We start from the raw sequence: 17,198 nt of genomic DNA, 5'->3' as shown, positions 1-17,198 counted from the left end.
TGAAGTTCGACCCAAAGAACTTTTCTTCATATCTTGTACTTCAAGCAAAAGAGCATCTCCTTGGTTCTCTGGAAAACTGAATTCAGAAGCATGTGTTATCTTGTATGGAGAAATTAACATCTCAACATCACGGTTTGATCCCCGAGCTAGATCATCATATACATATTACAAATAGAAATCTGGAAGTACAGAACTATGCATAGAATGGAAGCATCCAGACATGGAATCACAAAAAATCTTATTATAAACATCTTCTTTTTTAACTTAAAAGGTGACCCATTTTCATCTTCTTGCAGATTTTAATCAGAGAAAAGAAGTTCCTTTAGCCTCCCGCCTCCATATAAAGCTTATCCTAATCTTGAGAAGTGCTCAATTATTAGATATCCACACAACTTGATCTTCACTTTCCTAACAATATTCAGGACTCGAAGCAAGTGCAAGCAAGGTTGTTCAAGTGGACTTATAAGCATACAGCCAGTATGGACAGCAACAAAGTAAAATGACAACTTACAAGTCATGGTGATCACCACTTCCCGATATCAGCGTAACAGCAGAATTTGGTTCGAATTTAGTATCTTCAGTTGAACTCTTCAGGACAACTAAGCATCTCAAGGATTCTGCAGAGAATAGAGTAGAAAAACAATTATCTTACTTATGTATGAGGATCAAAAAAGCTCTACATTTTTTGTTTGATTTGATAGGTCCAAAAGATCTACTTATTTTCAGGGAGCTCACGTAAATTCTCAACACGCACATAATAACCTACACATACCATCGACCTTGAACTAGGTGGGATCGGTTGTTTGAATCTATGGGAACCATTACACTTGATTCAGGTCATTTCATTCTAATACTTAATATTTTGTTTTCTAGGAAAAATTAGGAGTTCTTTAAAACTAGAGTATCTCTAAATCTCACACTAAAACTGACATAAATATCCACAAACATACTAAATACCTCCTTAAAGACACCTTCTATAACAGATAATAACGATTACTAGTTGGTATTCCTTGCTTCCACTGTATTCTATTATTAACTGTTGGGTTTAATTGATAGTTTGAATGAGAAATTGAGGGAAAAAGAAGTGGAGAAGAAAATGATATGTTCTCTCTTGCTTTATTAAATAAGCTTTGGTCCCACATAGGTGGTGGAAATGAAACGTCTCCTACTTAAAAGTAGAAGCACTCCTTCATGTTGCTAAAGGGTCAAGAAGAGGGTCTCCCCTCGCGCCGTCGTCGTCGTCGCTCGGCTCGGCTACGGCTTCGGCTTCGGATTTTCTTTTTGGACCAAATTTTCTTTACATTTTAATTAATTAATATTATTTATTTATTTAATTAATTAAGTGGAAAAATCCTGACCCGCGACCCGCGACCCGTTTCTTTCCCGGATTAATTTAAATATTTCCCTCCGTTTTTTCCAACAGATTTTTGAAAGGTTGCAACCTTGTCCGAAAAGTTGCAAACCTTTTCTCAACAGATAAATCTTTTCCCAACAGGTGCCTTTTCTTAAAAGGTGCAAACAGTCTATATATATGTCTCTTAATCCTCAGAATGTTCCATACGAAATTCTGAATATATACCATCTCCTTCTTCTTTCTGCACTTCCTAAAACTAGTGTGAAATACAACCATCAAGTGGTTCGAAGTCATCAAAGATTTGCAGTACCTCTACTTTGGTGAGTAAATCGTTCTATCCTGGGAGGAAAGATTCCAAAACCTCGGGTACTTTGAGGGGAATAATTTCCTTAAGGACACACTGTGCAGTCAGTGGGCTCAATTTTGTTCTTGCATTAAATTTCCAGATTCTGTGTTTTATTACTTTTAGTTGTTGTTACTGTTTTAATATTTTTCAATACAGTTTACTAACAATTTTAAGGAAATTACTATTATTATTATTTTCTGATCAAACTATATTCTGTCTTTAGAGACTAAAACCTGTGTGGTTTTCTACTCCGTATGAAATAAATATTCTGACTTGAAGAGTATAAAAACTTCGTTGGAATATTAAAGTTCATACTTGTACAACGATTTGAAGAGTATAAAAACTTCGTCGTTGTTTTTTGTAAAAGGTCTGATATTCTGAAATATTAAGACTGTTTGTCTATTTTGACAGTGAAAAAAAATGACAAGTGATACTCCTACTACTTCTGTGACTGTTGCTGCAACAAGCCGCACTTCTGTGCCACCGGCAGAAAAATCAGGAAAATTTTCTGGAGCCAACTTCAAAGGATGGCAGCAAAGGGTGTTCTTTTGGCTTACCACTCTTGGTATGCAGAAGTTCACTAACGAAGACCCTCCTGTGCCCGCTGCTGATATGCCGACCAATGAAAAATTTATGATTACTGAGGCATGGACACAGGCAGATTTTCTATGCAAGGGCTACATCCTAAGTGCTTTGGATGATGATTTGTACAATGTCTACAGTGCTGTAAAAACTTCTAAAGAATTGTGGGATGCACTTGAGAAGAAGTACAAGACTGAAGACGCATGCTTGAAAAAATTTGTGGTTGCTAAGTTCCTAGACTATAAAATGATAGATAGCAGAACTGTTGGAACCCAAGTTCAAGAACTACAACTTATTTTTCATGACCTTATTGCTGAAGGTATGGTAGTTAATGAAGCATTTCAAGTGGCTGCGATGATAGAAAAGTTGCCTCCTTCGTGGAGAGATTTCAAAAATTATCTAAAGCACAAGCGTAAGGAAATGAAGTTGGAAGATCTTGTGATTCGTCTCAAGATTGAGGAAGATAACAAAACAGCAAAAAAGAAGTTGCGTGGAAATTCAACAATTATGGGAGCGAACATCGTTGAAGATGCTGCTCCAAAGAATAAGAAAAGGAAGCAACCTTTTGGAAAGAATCAGGAGCAGAACAAGAAAAAGTTCAAGGGCAATTGTTATAATTGTGGGAAAGTTGGACACAAAGCTCCAGATTATCATCTTCCGAAAAAGGACAAGAGAAAGGGACAAGCCAATATGGTGGAAAATAAAGAAGGTATTGATGATCTGTGTGCAATGCAATCAGAATGCAACCTAGTAGGTAATCCCAAAGAATGGTGGCTTGATTCGGGAGCTACTTCGCATGTGTGTGCAGTCCGAGAAGCCTTCTCTACTTATTCCCCTGCAGCACCTAATGCGACGATCTATATGGGAAATTATGCAACTGCTAAGATTGAAGGATATGGGAGAGTATTTCTGAAAATGACATCCGGCAAGGTGGTGACGCTGAACAAAGTGTATCATGTTCTAGAAATGCGAAAGAATTTGGTGTCTGCCGGCCTTCTTATCAAGAATGGATTCAAGTGTGTTCTAGTTTCAGACAAAGTAGTTGTGAGTAAGAATGAAATGTATCTAGGAAAAGGCTACCTCACTGAGGGTCTTTTCAAACTAAATGTAATGGTTGTTGATGATAATAAAGTTAAAGCTTCTTCTTACTTATTTGAGTCAAATAATTTATGGCATTCACGTTTAGGACATGTCAATCATAAAACCTTGCGAAAATTGATTAACTTAAATATATTGCCTAACTTTGATTGTAATAAATCAAAATGTCAAGTATGTGTTGAATCTAAGTATGCTAAGCATCCTTATAAATCTATTGAAAGGAATTCTAGTCCCTTAGAATTGATTCACACAGACATTTGTGATATGAAGTCTACACCAACTCGTGGTGGAAAGAAGTATTTTATAACTTTTATTGACGATTGCACTCAATATTGTTATGTATATTTGCTTAATAGTAAGGATGAAGCAATTGATGCATTTAAGCAATACAAGAACGAAGTGGAAAATCAATTGAATAAAAAGATAAAAATGATTAGAAGTGATAGGGGTGGAGAATACGAATCTCCTTTTGAAAAGATATGTTTAGAATATGGAATTATTCATCAAATTACTGCCCCCTACACACCACAATCAAATGGAATTGCGGAAAGGAAAAACCGAACATTAAAAGAAATGATGAATGCTTTATTAATAAGTTTCGGTTTACCACAGAACTTGTGGGGGGAAGCTATCCTTACAGCTAATCGAATACTCAACAGAGTGCCCCACAGCAAAACACAAACTATTCCGTATGAACTATGGAAAGGAAGAAAACCCAACTTGAAATATTTCAAAGTGTGGGGGTGTTTAGCAAAGGTCCAAGTTCCTTTGCCCAAAAGGGTAAAAATCGGACCAAAGACCGTGGATTGTATTTTTATTGGCTATGCTACAAACAGCAAAGCTTGTCGATTTTTGGTTCATAAATCGGACAATCCTGAAATTAATATTAATACGGTAATTGAATCAGATAATGCTGAATTCTTTGAAAATATTTATCCGTATAAAACTAAATGTGAGTCCTCAAGTGAAAGATCTAAACGACCACGAGAAGAACCAAAGGAAAGTAAACCAACTGAAGAGGATCTAAGGCGTAGCAAACGTCAAAGGATATCTACTTCCTTTGGACCAGATTTTGTGACTTTCTTGCTTGAAAATGAGCCTCAAACATTTAAAGCTGCAATGTCTTCTTCTGATTCAGCATTTTGGAAAGAGGCAATCAATAGTGAGATTCAATCAATTTTGAATAACCATACATGAGAATTGGTTGATCTTCCTCCTGGAAATAAACCTTTAGGATCAAAATGGATATTTAAAAGGAAAATGAAAGCTGATGGCACTATTGATAAATATAAGGCAAGACTTGTGGTCAAAGGTTATAGGCAAAAAGAAGGTCTTGATTACTTTGACACATACTCGCCGGTAACAAGGATAACATCTATTCGGGTGTTAGTGGCACTTGCTGCTGTTAATGGTCTTGAAATCCATCAAATGGATGTTAAGACGGCTTTCTTAAATGGAGAATTGGAGGAAGAAATTTACATGGAACAACCTGAGGGTTTCGTAGTTCCAGGTAAAGAAAGAAAGTGTGCAAACTTGTTATGTCACTTTATGGACTTAAACAAGCACCTAAACAATGGCATGCGAAATTTGACCAAATAATGTTAGCAAATGGATTTAAGATTAATGAGTGTGATAAATGTGTTCACATTAAAAATACTCCAAATCATGAAGTCATTGTTTGTTTATATGTTGATGACATGCTGATAATGAGTAAAGACATTGCTGATGTAAATGCTACAAAGCGTATACTTACTAGCAAATTTGACATGAAAGACTTAGGGGTTGCTGACTTGATCTTAGGAATTAGGATCCATAAAACTCCACAAGGTCTAGCATTATCACAGTCACATTATATTGAAAATATACTTGATAAGTTCAAATATTTAAATTTCAATGTTGCAAAAACTCCAATTGATGTAAGTTTTGCACTTCAAAAGAATGAAGGTAAAAGTGACTCACAATTGGACTATGCACGAGTTTTGGGAAGTTTGATGTATATTATGAATTGTACACGACCAGATATAGCATGTGCTATTAGCAAGTTGAGTCGATTCACGAATAATCCCAATCAAACTCATTGGATGGCAATGAAACGAGTCTTGGGGTATTTGAAACACACCCAAAACTATGCTTTGCATTATAATAAATATCCCGCAGTAATTGAGGGATATAGTGATGCAAACTGGATCACCTGATCATCTGAAGTTAAATCCACAAGTGGATATGTTTTCACCGTTAGTGGAGGAGCAGTGTCTTGGAAATCATCAAAATAGACATGCATCGCCCGCTCTACAATGGAGTCTGAATTTATAGCTTTAGACAAGGCTGATGAAGAAGCTGAATGGCTCAGAATTTTTTTGGAAGATATTCCATTTTGGCCCAAACCTTTGGCACCCATATGTATACATTGTGATAGCCAAGCGGCAATAGGGAGGGCAGAAAACGTTATGTATAACGGAAAATCGCGTCACATTCGACGGCGACACAATACTGTTAGACAACTACTCTCTAGTGGTGTTATCACTATTGACTACGTAAAATCAAGAGATAACGTATCGGATCCACTAACAAAAGGCCTATCTAGAGAGGCTGTTGAAAGATCATCGAGGGGAATGGGGTTAAGACCTAGGACAAGTCATCATGGCGGTAACTCTACCTAGTAGACTGGAGATCCCATGAGCTAGGTTCAAAGAGATCAAACAAAGTTATGATTGGCGGTTCAACATTGTCAAATAATTCAACCCATTCTCGTGATGATGACAATGTTCATAAATAAAGGATAAAACCTTAAGGCTTTTTAATGAGTTAATAAAGCATTAAAGGTTTTTTAATGATTATCTAAATCTGGCGGAAAATGACTAGATAGTGTGTTTATAGGACTACACGTTTAGAAATCACCTATATGAATGTGAAGTATAAGCCGCTTCAAGGGGAATGACGGTAAAGGCCCATTCTCTATGCATTCACGAAACCAGGCGGTGTTCATGGCTGAAACGAACACAACCGTGAGAACCATAGATGGTTGATGATTAATTGTGTGACTTATGTTGTCTAGTTATACAACAAAAGTTCGATGGTTCAAAGATATCGCATCTACCGATTGATCGAGTATATCCTATATAAGTTCACTATGGAAAGTTCAAAGGGAAACCTACTTATCCAGATGCAATTAATCTTCGTTTGTATATCACACACTTATCCGTGCATTCCTTTATCTTGTAGACATTCCCCATTCATGTGGGGGATTGTTGGGTTTAATTGATTGTTTGAATGGGAAATTGAGGGAAAAAGAAGTGGAGAAGAAAATGATATGTTCTCTCTTGCTTTATTAAATAAGCTTTGGTCCCACATAGGTGGTGGAAATGAAAAGTCTCCTACTTAAAAGTAGAAGCACTCCTTCATGTTGCTAAAAGGTCAAGAAGAGGGTCTCCCCTCGCGCCGTCGTCGTCGTCGCTCGGCTCGGCTACGGCTTCGGCTTCGGCTTCGGATTTGGATTTGGTCAATTGATTGATAATCTTTTTGGACCAAATTTTCTTTACATTTTAATTAATTAATATTATTTATTTATTTAATTAATTAAGTGGAAAAATCCTGACCCGCGACCCGCGACCCGTTTCTTTCCCGGATTAATTTAAATATTTCCCTCCGTTTTTTCCAACAGATTTTTGAAAGGTTGCAACCTTGTCCGAAAAGTTGCAAACCTTTTCTCAACAGGCAAATCTTTTTCCAACAGGTGCCTTTTCTTAAAAGGTGCAAATAGTCTATATATATGTCTCTTAATCCTCAGAATGTTCCATACGAAATTCTGAATATATACCATCTTCTTCTTCTTTCTGCACTTCCTAAAACTAGTGTGAAATACAGCCATCAAGTGGTTCGAAGTCATCAAAGATTTGCAGTACCTCTACTTTGGTGAGTAAATCGTTCTATCCTGGGAGGAAAGATTCCAAAACCTCGGATACTTTGAGGGGAATAATTTCCTTAAGGACACACTATGCAGTCAGTGGGCTCGATTTTGTTCTTGCATTAAATTTCCAGATTCTGTGTTTTATTACTTTTAGTTGTTGTTACTGTTTTAATATTTTTCAATACAGTTTACTAACATTAACCAAGTTCGCATTTGTTGCTAAAGGTAGTAGTTCTTTTGAGACACTTCTCTCCATGTGATTTAACGTGGAAGATATCCCCTCCCTTTAAGCACTCTCCAATCATCATATTTTCACACCTAGAGACCATCATAGTTTACAAGGAGAAATAAAGAATAAAATCAATCAGTTTGCTATCATCCCCTAGAATAACCACCATTCGAAAGAATCAAGTATAGCTGTTGTCGAAAAACTCAATAAATCTTTTAGAAGACTATGTTTCTTCTACTCAAGCATTTTAGGTAAATTGTTTCCTCGATCCAATGGAAGAGAAAGAATCTTTCAATAAGAACTACTAACCTCTTTCAATAAGAACTACTAACCTTCACATGTCAACAGAGATGAATGAATTTTAAGAGAGCTGATTCCATTTTTCACCAGTGATGAAACATGTCGGACATAATCTGCTCCTGCATGCATGCTAATTGCACCTCGCATTGAGTTGGTGCTCTTAAGCTTCCTCTTTGGTACAATTCTTAACTTTCTTACTGCAATATGTAGGTTAAAGATACACATTACACTACAGAATAAGAAATCTACATGTAGTTTGACAGCTTTTATTTCATTGACTTATCAATTGAAAAGTAATGTGTCTAAAAGTAAACAAGATAGTGTAGCAAACAGTTGGATGAAACCATAACTTATTATTCGAATATGTCTTCATATGAGTAGAAATTACTAGCTCTAAATTATAAATCACGCACCTACCTCACTCTCTCACACACACAAAAAAAAAAAAAAAGAAGAGCAAAGAAGTGCACTACCAATAACCTCAAAAAAATAAGCAAAAATAATTGTTTTTGAGTTATACCTTCCACACGAACCTTACCGACTAACTTTCTCACTTTTAAGGGTAATGTTTGTCCATTGGTCTTATGAATCCTTTCTGTTGTCTGCATGCATCGAGGTTGCAACAACAGTTTCTGCAAGCTGAGACGTTGGATAAGATAGAGCGAATATTGGTCATGGAAATTAAGTCGAATCCATAAAAAGGTGTTTTTAAAGTGATTCAATATGAGAAAAGATAAGCTAGCAAACCAGAAAGCACTTCGAAGCATCTGGCATTCATCGCGTAAAAACTCAGGTGCCTCAACACATCCTCTTGCCCAAGCATTTAGGCATAGACGGATGCAAGCATCATAAGCCAGGAGAACTTGCCATCCGTTTTGACTGTTGTTTTCAAAGAAATGTTCAGTAATTGCAATCTAAAAGAAAATTAGATTCAAAAAAAGTCCACCTCTTTTTCTCACCCTAAACTGGAACGAGGCCGAGTGAAAATGTTTAGATGTATAGCTACTTAGAGTAGTAATAAGGAGAAGAGGGAAGCAAAAGACTTGGGCTTCATCAACATAAGAGATATGCTAATTAAGCTATTGGTAGATTCTTCTACTACTTCAACAAGAACCCACTGAGAATTCCTGCAGCTCAGACTTAACTTTTGCTCATCATTCCATTCACCTTAATCTCTAAAATTCTGTCAAAATATTTTCTTTTCCTTTTTTTATGGAAAAGGGGGAGGGGGGATTTTCAAGGGACGGTCATCCTTTTGGAAAATACCATAGATGAAGCCTATATAAGTCCATGATAAAACACAATCCCCTTATGCTCTTTAATAATTCCTGTACCTTCTTAGAATACAGTTTTATGTGGACTTTTGCTGAGTCAAGGCACATGCTAACAGAACAGGAAATGACACAGTTCCACACTTATATAAAAGAGAGTTGTTTAGCAAGAGTAGCAAGCAAAACAAATGAAGTGAAGTAAAACCTGGTATCATAACGGCTTGGAAATCCCACCGAATTCCCTTGCTGGGAATAGGGAAGTGCATCACTTGCCTTATCTCCCCTGCACCAAAATGAAACTGTAATTGGTTTCTTGAACTTCATGCTGAAATGAAGGACATTTGCAAATATTTACATATTCTGAAGGTCAGTTCAACTTTTTCATACCCTCTATTTTCAGTCTCCGAAAGAACTTGTGCAACAACAACAACAACCTAGTGAAATCCCACAATGTGGGGTCTGGGGAGGGTAGAGTGTACGCAGACCTTACTCCTACCAAGGTAGGACGGCTGTTTTCTGGAGATCCTCGGCTCAATAAAAGCATAAAAAAATATCAAATAAGGCTAAGAAATTAAAAGCGTTACAGGAAAAAAAAATAACGAAAGTGTCACACATAAAATAGAGTAATCAAATTATAGAAAGTAATAAATAATAACAGAAATAGAAATAACAGAAATTTATCTTATTGCTGAAAGAACTTGTGCAACGTTTGGAATATTTATCTTATTACTGTCCTGTGTTCTAGACAATCTTTCAGAAATACACAATCCATTTCCATACCAGGCCTCTTCTGGTGTTTCTGAAAAAGCTTTCTTATAATTATGCTCAGTTTCAGTCAATCCTCCAGAAGTGCTCAATCCACTTGCTAGTTCAGAGTTAGCTTCATCTGCTCCAATATCAACTATCGGTGGTGCACTCGGGGTTCCTAAATCAATTAGCTTACCAACGGGTGTTGCCTGTATTTACAAATAGTTAACTTCTCAATAAATAATCAGGGGCGGAGCCAACATTGTAGTTACGGAGTTGGCAGAACCCAATCATTTAGGCTCAAATCATGTATTTGTGTTAAAAGATTCACTTAATATGTATAAATAAACTATTTAGAACCCAATAAGTAAAAAGAGTTGTGATTCAAAATCCATAAACTAAATATCCTGACTCCGTTCCTACTTTACATCAAGAAAAACACAAAATTTAGAAACATTACTATACAACCAATCAACCAACCAATATGAATTAATTGCATTGTGCTGCACTAGATTGCATTTAGGCAAGGACAACAACAACAACATACCTAGTGAAATCTCACAAGTGGAATCTGTATACGTAGACGTTACCCTACCTCAAATTAGTTGCATTGTACTGCACTAGATTGTATTTAGGCAAGGACAACAACAAACCCAATGAAATCCTACAAGTGAGATTTGGAAAGGTAGAGTGTCAGCGGACCTTACCCTACCACATAGAGGTCCTTACCCTACCACATAGAGATAGAGAGATTGTTTCCAAAAGACACTCAGCTCAAATGCAGAAAATCATAGTACATAATTATGAAATAGAAATACAGCAGCGAAGAAAACATGTCAATTAATAAGGAAATCAATACAACAGTAACAACAACGAAATAATGCGGTAACTGAAACACGGTAGGCAATAGATGGTCACAAATACCAAAAGCAAGAAACAACATGTATAAGGCTAATTATGCGACAACAGACAAGGAATTCTTACATAGGCGCTAAGTGGTTGAACATTTTCACGCAGATAGCTAGGAATACCCAAAATATTAGCTTTCTGTCCACTTCCCTCAGTAAATCATGGCACATAAGCGCCACGTAAGTGCTGCATGGCACAAAGTTGCTCATAGAGAAGGCTTATATAGGAAAAAGAGTTGTCCTAATGGATGATTTTAGAGAAATATGGATATTTTCCATAAAAGATTATAGATTTGCATGCAAGATTCCTAGAATATTCTAGACGAGAATTCTAGAGAAAGGATCTTAATGTAAATATATAGAGATTTATGTAAAAAATTATTATTTACACTTTAGCCCCAAGATGAGTAGTATAAATAGAGGAACATCTATTTGTAAATTCATCAACCAAAAAATCAAACAAAATTCAATCAAAGTTATCTACAACATTCTTCCTAACAATTCTCTTGTGTTCTTTCTCCCATTCTCTTAGCGATTCTTATAATCTTAGGCTGACTTGGCATAGCAAGATCGTAAGCAAGTAGTGCAAGAACGTGAGCAAGTTGTCAAGAGCCACACGTGCGCGTAGTAAAAGACTAAGCACGTGACATTATGCTCTAAAAAAATTAAAGAGTGTTGAGTGATACTATACATGTTATTTAATTATTATTTTCAAATTTCATTTAGATTATCAATGATTTTAATTCTAAGTAAAAAAGTAAAGATACAAAAAAAAAATAGAAGTTAAAAGAAAAAAGGAATTAAAAATTAAAAGGAAGATTAAAAAATAAAGGTAAAGAGAAAAACGAAGTGCCACTTTTGACCCATTTTACTGAGAGTTCTCTATTTGTTATAGAGAAATTCAAGTAAACCAGCTCTCATTTGGTTCGACTTCACAACGATTTCAGTGTATAAAATTTTGATTTATCGTTTCTTGGGGTTGAAAAGCATGAATCAAATATCGTGAACAAAATTATACCTAAACTTTGAGAGGTTGAAGAACATATCTATATATTCACAAGTTTTTTTATTGTGTCTCCTCCCTCTATTTTGCTTAGTCCGTGGTTTAATTAGTAGCCGTAAAAGCCACCTAGATGGCTTTTTTGGCCCCTCATGCGCCTCTAAGGAGGTGGCTATGTTATGTATTAATTTAAACTTTAAACTCTAATATGTAATGCTTATTACTTATCTATGGGTAAGTTAAATTATAGTAAATATATCAACACGGTGAGAATTAATGATCAAAAAAAGTGTGAATCAAAAAATATATCAACACTTCATATATCTCTATGAAAAGTGTGAATCAAATATCGTGAACAAAAAAATCCTAAACTTTGAGAGGTTGAAGAACATATCTATATATTCAAAAAAAAAAATTCTGTCTCCTCCCTCTATTTTGCTTAGTCCGTGGTTTAATTAGTAGCCGTAAAAGCCACCTAGATGGCTTTTTTGGCCCCTCATGCTCCTCTAAAGAGGTGGTTACACACAGTTTGTCATTTGTCGCATAGTTTAAGTATGTTACTAACAAAAATATGATACTTCAGGGAGATTTTGATCCATTATCTCTATGAAATATTTTATGTATTAGTTTAAACTTTAATATGTATTACTTATCACTTATCTACAGGTGAGTTAAATTATAAGTAATGATCCAAAAAAGAATGTTTTAATTTTTAAACTTCCTATTAATTTCTAATTGCACATATATATGTAGCTTGTCTTAGACAATAAATCTTTTTTTAAAAAAAATAAGTTTACTTAAACTGCGCTCCCAATCAAACACATTACATAAATTGGAACGATTTGAATAATTGAGACGAAGTCTTCTCAAACACTTTTGGTCTCGTACGGTGTGAATTCCCATCACAAAGCTATTGATACCTTCTTTTTAATTGTAAAAGGGAACGTAATAGTCACTACTCAATATTGATCAATGTGTTCGAAAATAAAAAGTACAAATAGCTTCATTGTCCATCTGTTATTTATACAGCTTCGATCTCTGAACTGTGTTGTTGTTCTTCAAAGTTTAGACTGGCAGTGTCAAGTCTCGTTACGACAAAAATATTGAAAACGGGCATTGAGGGAGACATTTCTTGTCGCCAATATAGGAAGCTATGAAAGTCTTGGCAAGCCAATTATACCACAGGGAAATCAATATGATCATTGGATAAGCATACCAAAATGTATGTTTTGGTACTGCCAAACAGACTAGCAATGACAGAGTAAGAATTTTGAAGAAATCTCCTACTCCTATACATATTTGCCACTGCCTGCTTCTAAGGCAGCCCGGTGCACTTAAGCTTCCGCTATGCGCAGGATCCGGGGAAGGGCCCGACCACAAGGGTCCATTGTACGCAGCCTTACCTTGCATTTCTGCCAGAGGCTGTTTCCAAGGCTTGAACCCATGACCTCTGGTCACATGGCAGCAACTTTACCAACTGCCTGCTTCTAGTGTTACTGAATGGGAGATTCGGACGAATATTAATGGAGGTGGTAGAGAAGATAACAAAAACCACAAGAAGAATGCTAGCTTCCATGAAAGTAAACTGGTGAATGTTGAATGGATTCAATTGCCAGGGCATTCTGATTCCGGATTTGAAAATGTTTACAAACATTAAAGATAACATGCCTAAAATCAAAATGATCCATGGTTACTATAGATATAGTAGAAGATGTTTTAACCTTTACTAATTTATATAGATCATTAGCTGGGGTAATAACGTACAATTATGCTAATGAATAAAAGTACATATGAGTCAATACATATAAATCCTATGATGCTTATGGACATGAATATGTTGACTACTGACTACATAAGTTGTAAAGCAAAAAGTTAATCAAGAGCGGCAAGTCAAAAGAAATTGCAACATTATATTGACTTCGGCAGCATTCTGATTTACCCTTTAGGGTAATATAATCTGCAGAATTACAGTTCAGTAACCTTCATAGGTAGACTTTGGTTATGTGATTCTGACTTGCCCTACAGTTAGTCATCTTTCTGCTTTATTTGTCTTTCTGAGTGCTTGAGCTCAAAGGCGAATTCAGGAATTGAATTTTATAGGTTCGGCATTTTATTCCTTCAGTTATTGGATTCTAAATTACTATAATAATATGTACATATTAAGTGATCTTTTTAGGACAAATACAGGTTATTAGATTCTGCTGAACTCATACCATCAACGCTACATCCATCCCTGCTTGAATCGACAACAAAAGAAGAAGCTGCAATCCAGGGTGTGGTGAGGCTGAATGAACCAAATTCCATATACAGTGGCTAGTGTTGGAAAAATGTGGACTAACATAAAAATATATATGGTCAAAATGACAAAATAAAATGGAAAAATAATGACACCAAGAATTTTACATGAAAACCCTTTTAAATAAGGGAAAAACCACGGGCCAAGAAGAGCAACTGATATCACTATAGTAAGAAATTTTATACTGGGTCTTAACGAGTACAATACTCAAAAAAAAATTACCACACACTCAAAAGGAATAACACTCTTTTGATCTCCCACCTTACTAAAAAAAATATCGCCCACACTCTATTTTTTCTTCACAGACTATTTTCTTATAGTCTATGACATATTTCTAAATATTTTTCTTTTTTTCTCTCTGTGAATTCATATCTAACAAATGAGCTGAGGGCTCTTATTTATAGGGAAAAAAAAATTCCCATTGATGTCACTGATGACATTATGACAATTAACAAGTCAAAAATCATTTGTCAACATTTGCTGACAATTCAATTTTATAGTAAGAATACATTTACTGCCTTTGACAATTCTGCAATGATTTGCAGCTATTATTGACTAATTGTATGAGATGGACGCCACAAATCTCCCCCTCCAGTCTCATGCAACTGTAATGAGGTATCTTCGTCTTATCAGAGAGAGCTCATGCCAACAAGTTCTTTGCACAATTCGAACTTGTTCCTTGTTACAATTTTTGTCAGCATATCTGCAGAATTCTCATTTGTAGAGATCTTTTTAACTTGCATAGATTCGTCTTTTATCTTTTCTCGAATCTAGTGATATCTCACGTCGATGTGTTTCGTCCTTGCATGGTACATGGAGTTCTTGCTCAAGTCTATTGTATTTTGACTGTCACAATAGATGACATATTTCTTCTGATGCAAGCCAAGCTCTTGAAGAAATTGCTTGAGCCATACCATCTCCTTGCCAACTTCAGTAGCCGCAATATACTCAACTACAGTTGTAGACAGTGCAACACACTTCTGCAACTTCGACTGCTATGATATAGCTCTACCTGAAAAAGTAAACAAATATCCAGTAGTGGATTTTCTATTATCAAGGTCACCTGTCATATCAGCATTTGTATAGCCCTTCAAGATTGAATTTGATCCTCCAAAACACAAACATTTATTTGAGCTTCCTCTCAGATACTTGAGCATCCACTTTACAGCTTTCCAATGCTTTTTTTCTGGATTGTCGAAAAACTTGTTGAATACACAGACTGCGTGAACAATATCAGGTCTAGAGCATACCATTGTATACATTAGACTTCCGGCGACGGAGGAATATGGAACTTTGGTCATGCTCTCCTTTTTCTCCCTAGCTGTAGGACAAATTTTCTTGCTCAACTTCATATAACCAGCAAGAGGTGTGCTAACAGGCTTAGCATTCTTCACGTTGAAGCGCTCCAGTACACGTTCAATGCACTTCTCTTGTGACAGATAAATCTTCCTTTTATCTCTGATATGGGTAATTCTCATGCCCAAAATTTGCTTGGCATGACCCAAGTCTTTCATGGCAAAAGACTTACACAACTCTTTCTTCAGCTCGTCAATCTTGAAAGAATTCCTGCCCACAATCAACATATTATCCACATATAGCAAAAGGATGATAAAATCATCGTCAAATTTTTTTTGTACAAATACACAATGATCTGAAGAAGTCTTCTTGGAGCCTTGCTCCCCTATAACAGATTCAAACCTTTTATACCACTGTCTAGGAGCTTGTTTTAGCCCGAATTTTTTTTTTTGAGTTTGCACACAAAATTTTCTTTACCATTTACCTTGAAGCCCTCAGGTCGTTCCATATAAATCTTCTTTTCAAGGTCACCGTGTAGAAAAGCCATCTACTTAATCTCTAAATTAAGACTAGCAGTTAAGCCAAGAACTGTATGAATGGAGGACATTTTCACAACAGGAAAAAATATTTCGTCAAAGTCAATACCCTTCCTTTGACCAAATCCTCTAACAACCAATCTAGCTTTGTATCTGAGCTTCAAGTTGTGTTCTTCAACTTTAACTTAGAACACTCATTTGTTCTTCAAAGCTCTCATACCCTTAGGCAATTTCACCAACTCATAAATGTGATTCTCATGCAAAGATTTTATCTCATCTAGCATGGCTTCAGACTACTTATCCTTATGCTCATCTTCCATGGCCTCCTCATAGCACCCAGGTTTACCCCCGTCAGTGAGTAGCACACACTCATTAGGTGAATAGCGAGATGAGGAAATATGTTGTCTTGTGGACCTCTTAAGAGGATTATTTGCTTCTTCCACAATTTCATGAGAAGGAGTATTATCAATAACAACATCATTGTTATCATCAGCATCAACATATTGATCCGGACTTGATTCTGAGCATTACCATGATCGTCAAGCCTACCAACATCATCTACACTTGTATGAGGAAATTAATCAATATGGATTACTCCATCTGAACTTGAAGATTTTAGCTTCTCTGTTTTGTCAATATCTTCAATTCTTGAATCATGATATTAATTTAATTGATATATGAGTTCTAAATTCTAAGCAAAAAAAAAATGGCACGATTCTATGGTGTGGTAGATGGTGGCTCAACGGTTGAGGGTTCGGGGTTAATGATAATGGTGGGAATGGTTATTATGTCTGTTTTAATGATTTCTATGGTCATTTTTGTTTGTGGAGACTCCTCTAACAGACAAAAGAGACGTCGGGGTGACGAAAGAGGAGACGGTGGAGGCGGTTGTAGTGGTGAAGCAGGAGATGGTGGAGGCGGTTGTGGTGGTGGAGGAGGCAGTGGATGCGGTGGGGGAGGAGGATGAGGTGGTTGCGGCGACAGCGGCGGCGGATGCTGAGTTGATTAAATTCTTGTATTTGTGGAGTCATGGAGAGTTATTCTTGAATATATAACTTGTCCTTTGTTTTGTCACTTTCATGTAGATAAAAATTTAATGTACGATATATGTAGAATTTAAGTTATATATGTTGTTAGTGTACATTATTAGATCATTCAAGGGATATATATGTGAAAATCTTTGTAAAAAATGAAATTTGTAATCATGAAAATAAGATAAATTTTATATTACAATATGTAAAGATGACTTGATGCTTTATATATACGTTTTGTGTAAAAGTTTTATATTTGCGAATACTTTATGCATGCATGGAGTCTCCAAGAAAATA

The 17,198-nt window shown here is 35.9% G+C and overlaps 1 protein-coding gene across 1 annotated transcript; it reads right to left on the bottom strand.

The window, feature by feature from the left end:
* Positions 1 to 7,843: 7,843 nt before the first annotated feature.
* On the bottom strand, positions 7,844 to 9,411 carry LOC129869956 (uncharacterized). The gene is made up of 4 exons (XM_055944510.1): positions 9,293 to 9,411; positions 8,564 to 8,695; positions 8,337 to 8,455; positions 7,844 to 8,013 (listed from the first exon to the last, which is right to left on the bottom strand). The coding sequence occupies exons 1-4, from the start codon at positions 9,409 to 9,411 to the stop codon at positions 7,844 to 7,846; spliced, it is 540 nt and encodes a 179-aa protein (XP_055800485.1).
* Positions 9,412 to 17,198: the final 7,787 nt, after the last annotated feature.

The sequence above is a fragment of the Solanum dulcamara genome, chromosome 10 (assembly GCF_947179165.1).
Source record: "Solanum dulcamara chromosome 10, daSolDulc1.2, whole genome shotgun sequence".
NCBI classification, from domain to species: Eukaryota; Viridiplantae; Streptophyta; class Magnoliopsida; order Solanales; family Solanaceae; genus Solanum; species Solanum dulcamara.
Note: the sequence above shows the minus strand (reverse complement) of the source record. Positions and strands in the feature narration are given on the sequence as shown.

Excerpts from the sequence above, each read along its gene's own strand:
- LOC129869956 (XM_055944510.1), bottom strand. The coding sequence starts at position 9,411 with ATGAAGTTCAAGAAACCAATTACAGTTTCATTTTGGTGCAGGGGAGAT. Across the intron at positions 8,456-8,563 it reads ATGCTTCGAAGTGCTTTCTG|CTTGCAGAAACTGTTGTTGC; the intron begins GTTTGCTAGCTT and ends CCAACGTCTCAG. Across the intron at positions 8,014-8,336 it reads CGGTAAGGTTCGTGTGGAAG|TAAGAAAGTTAAGAATTGTA; the intron begins GTATAACTCAAA and ends TACATATTGCAG.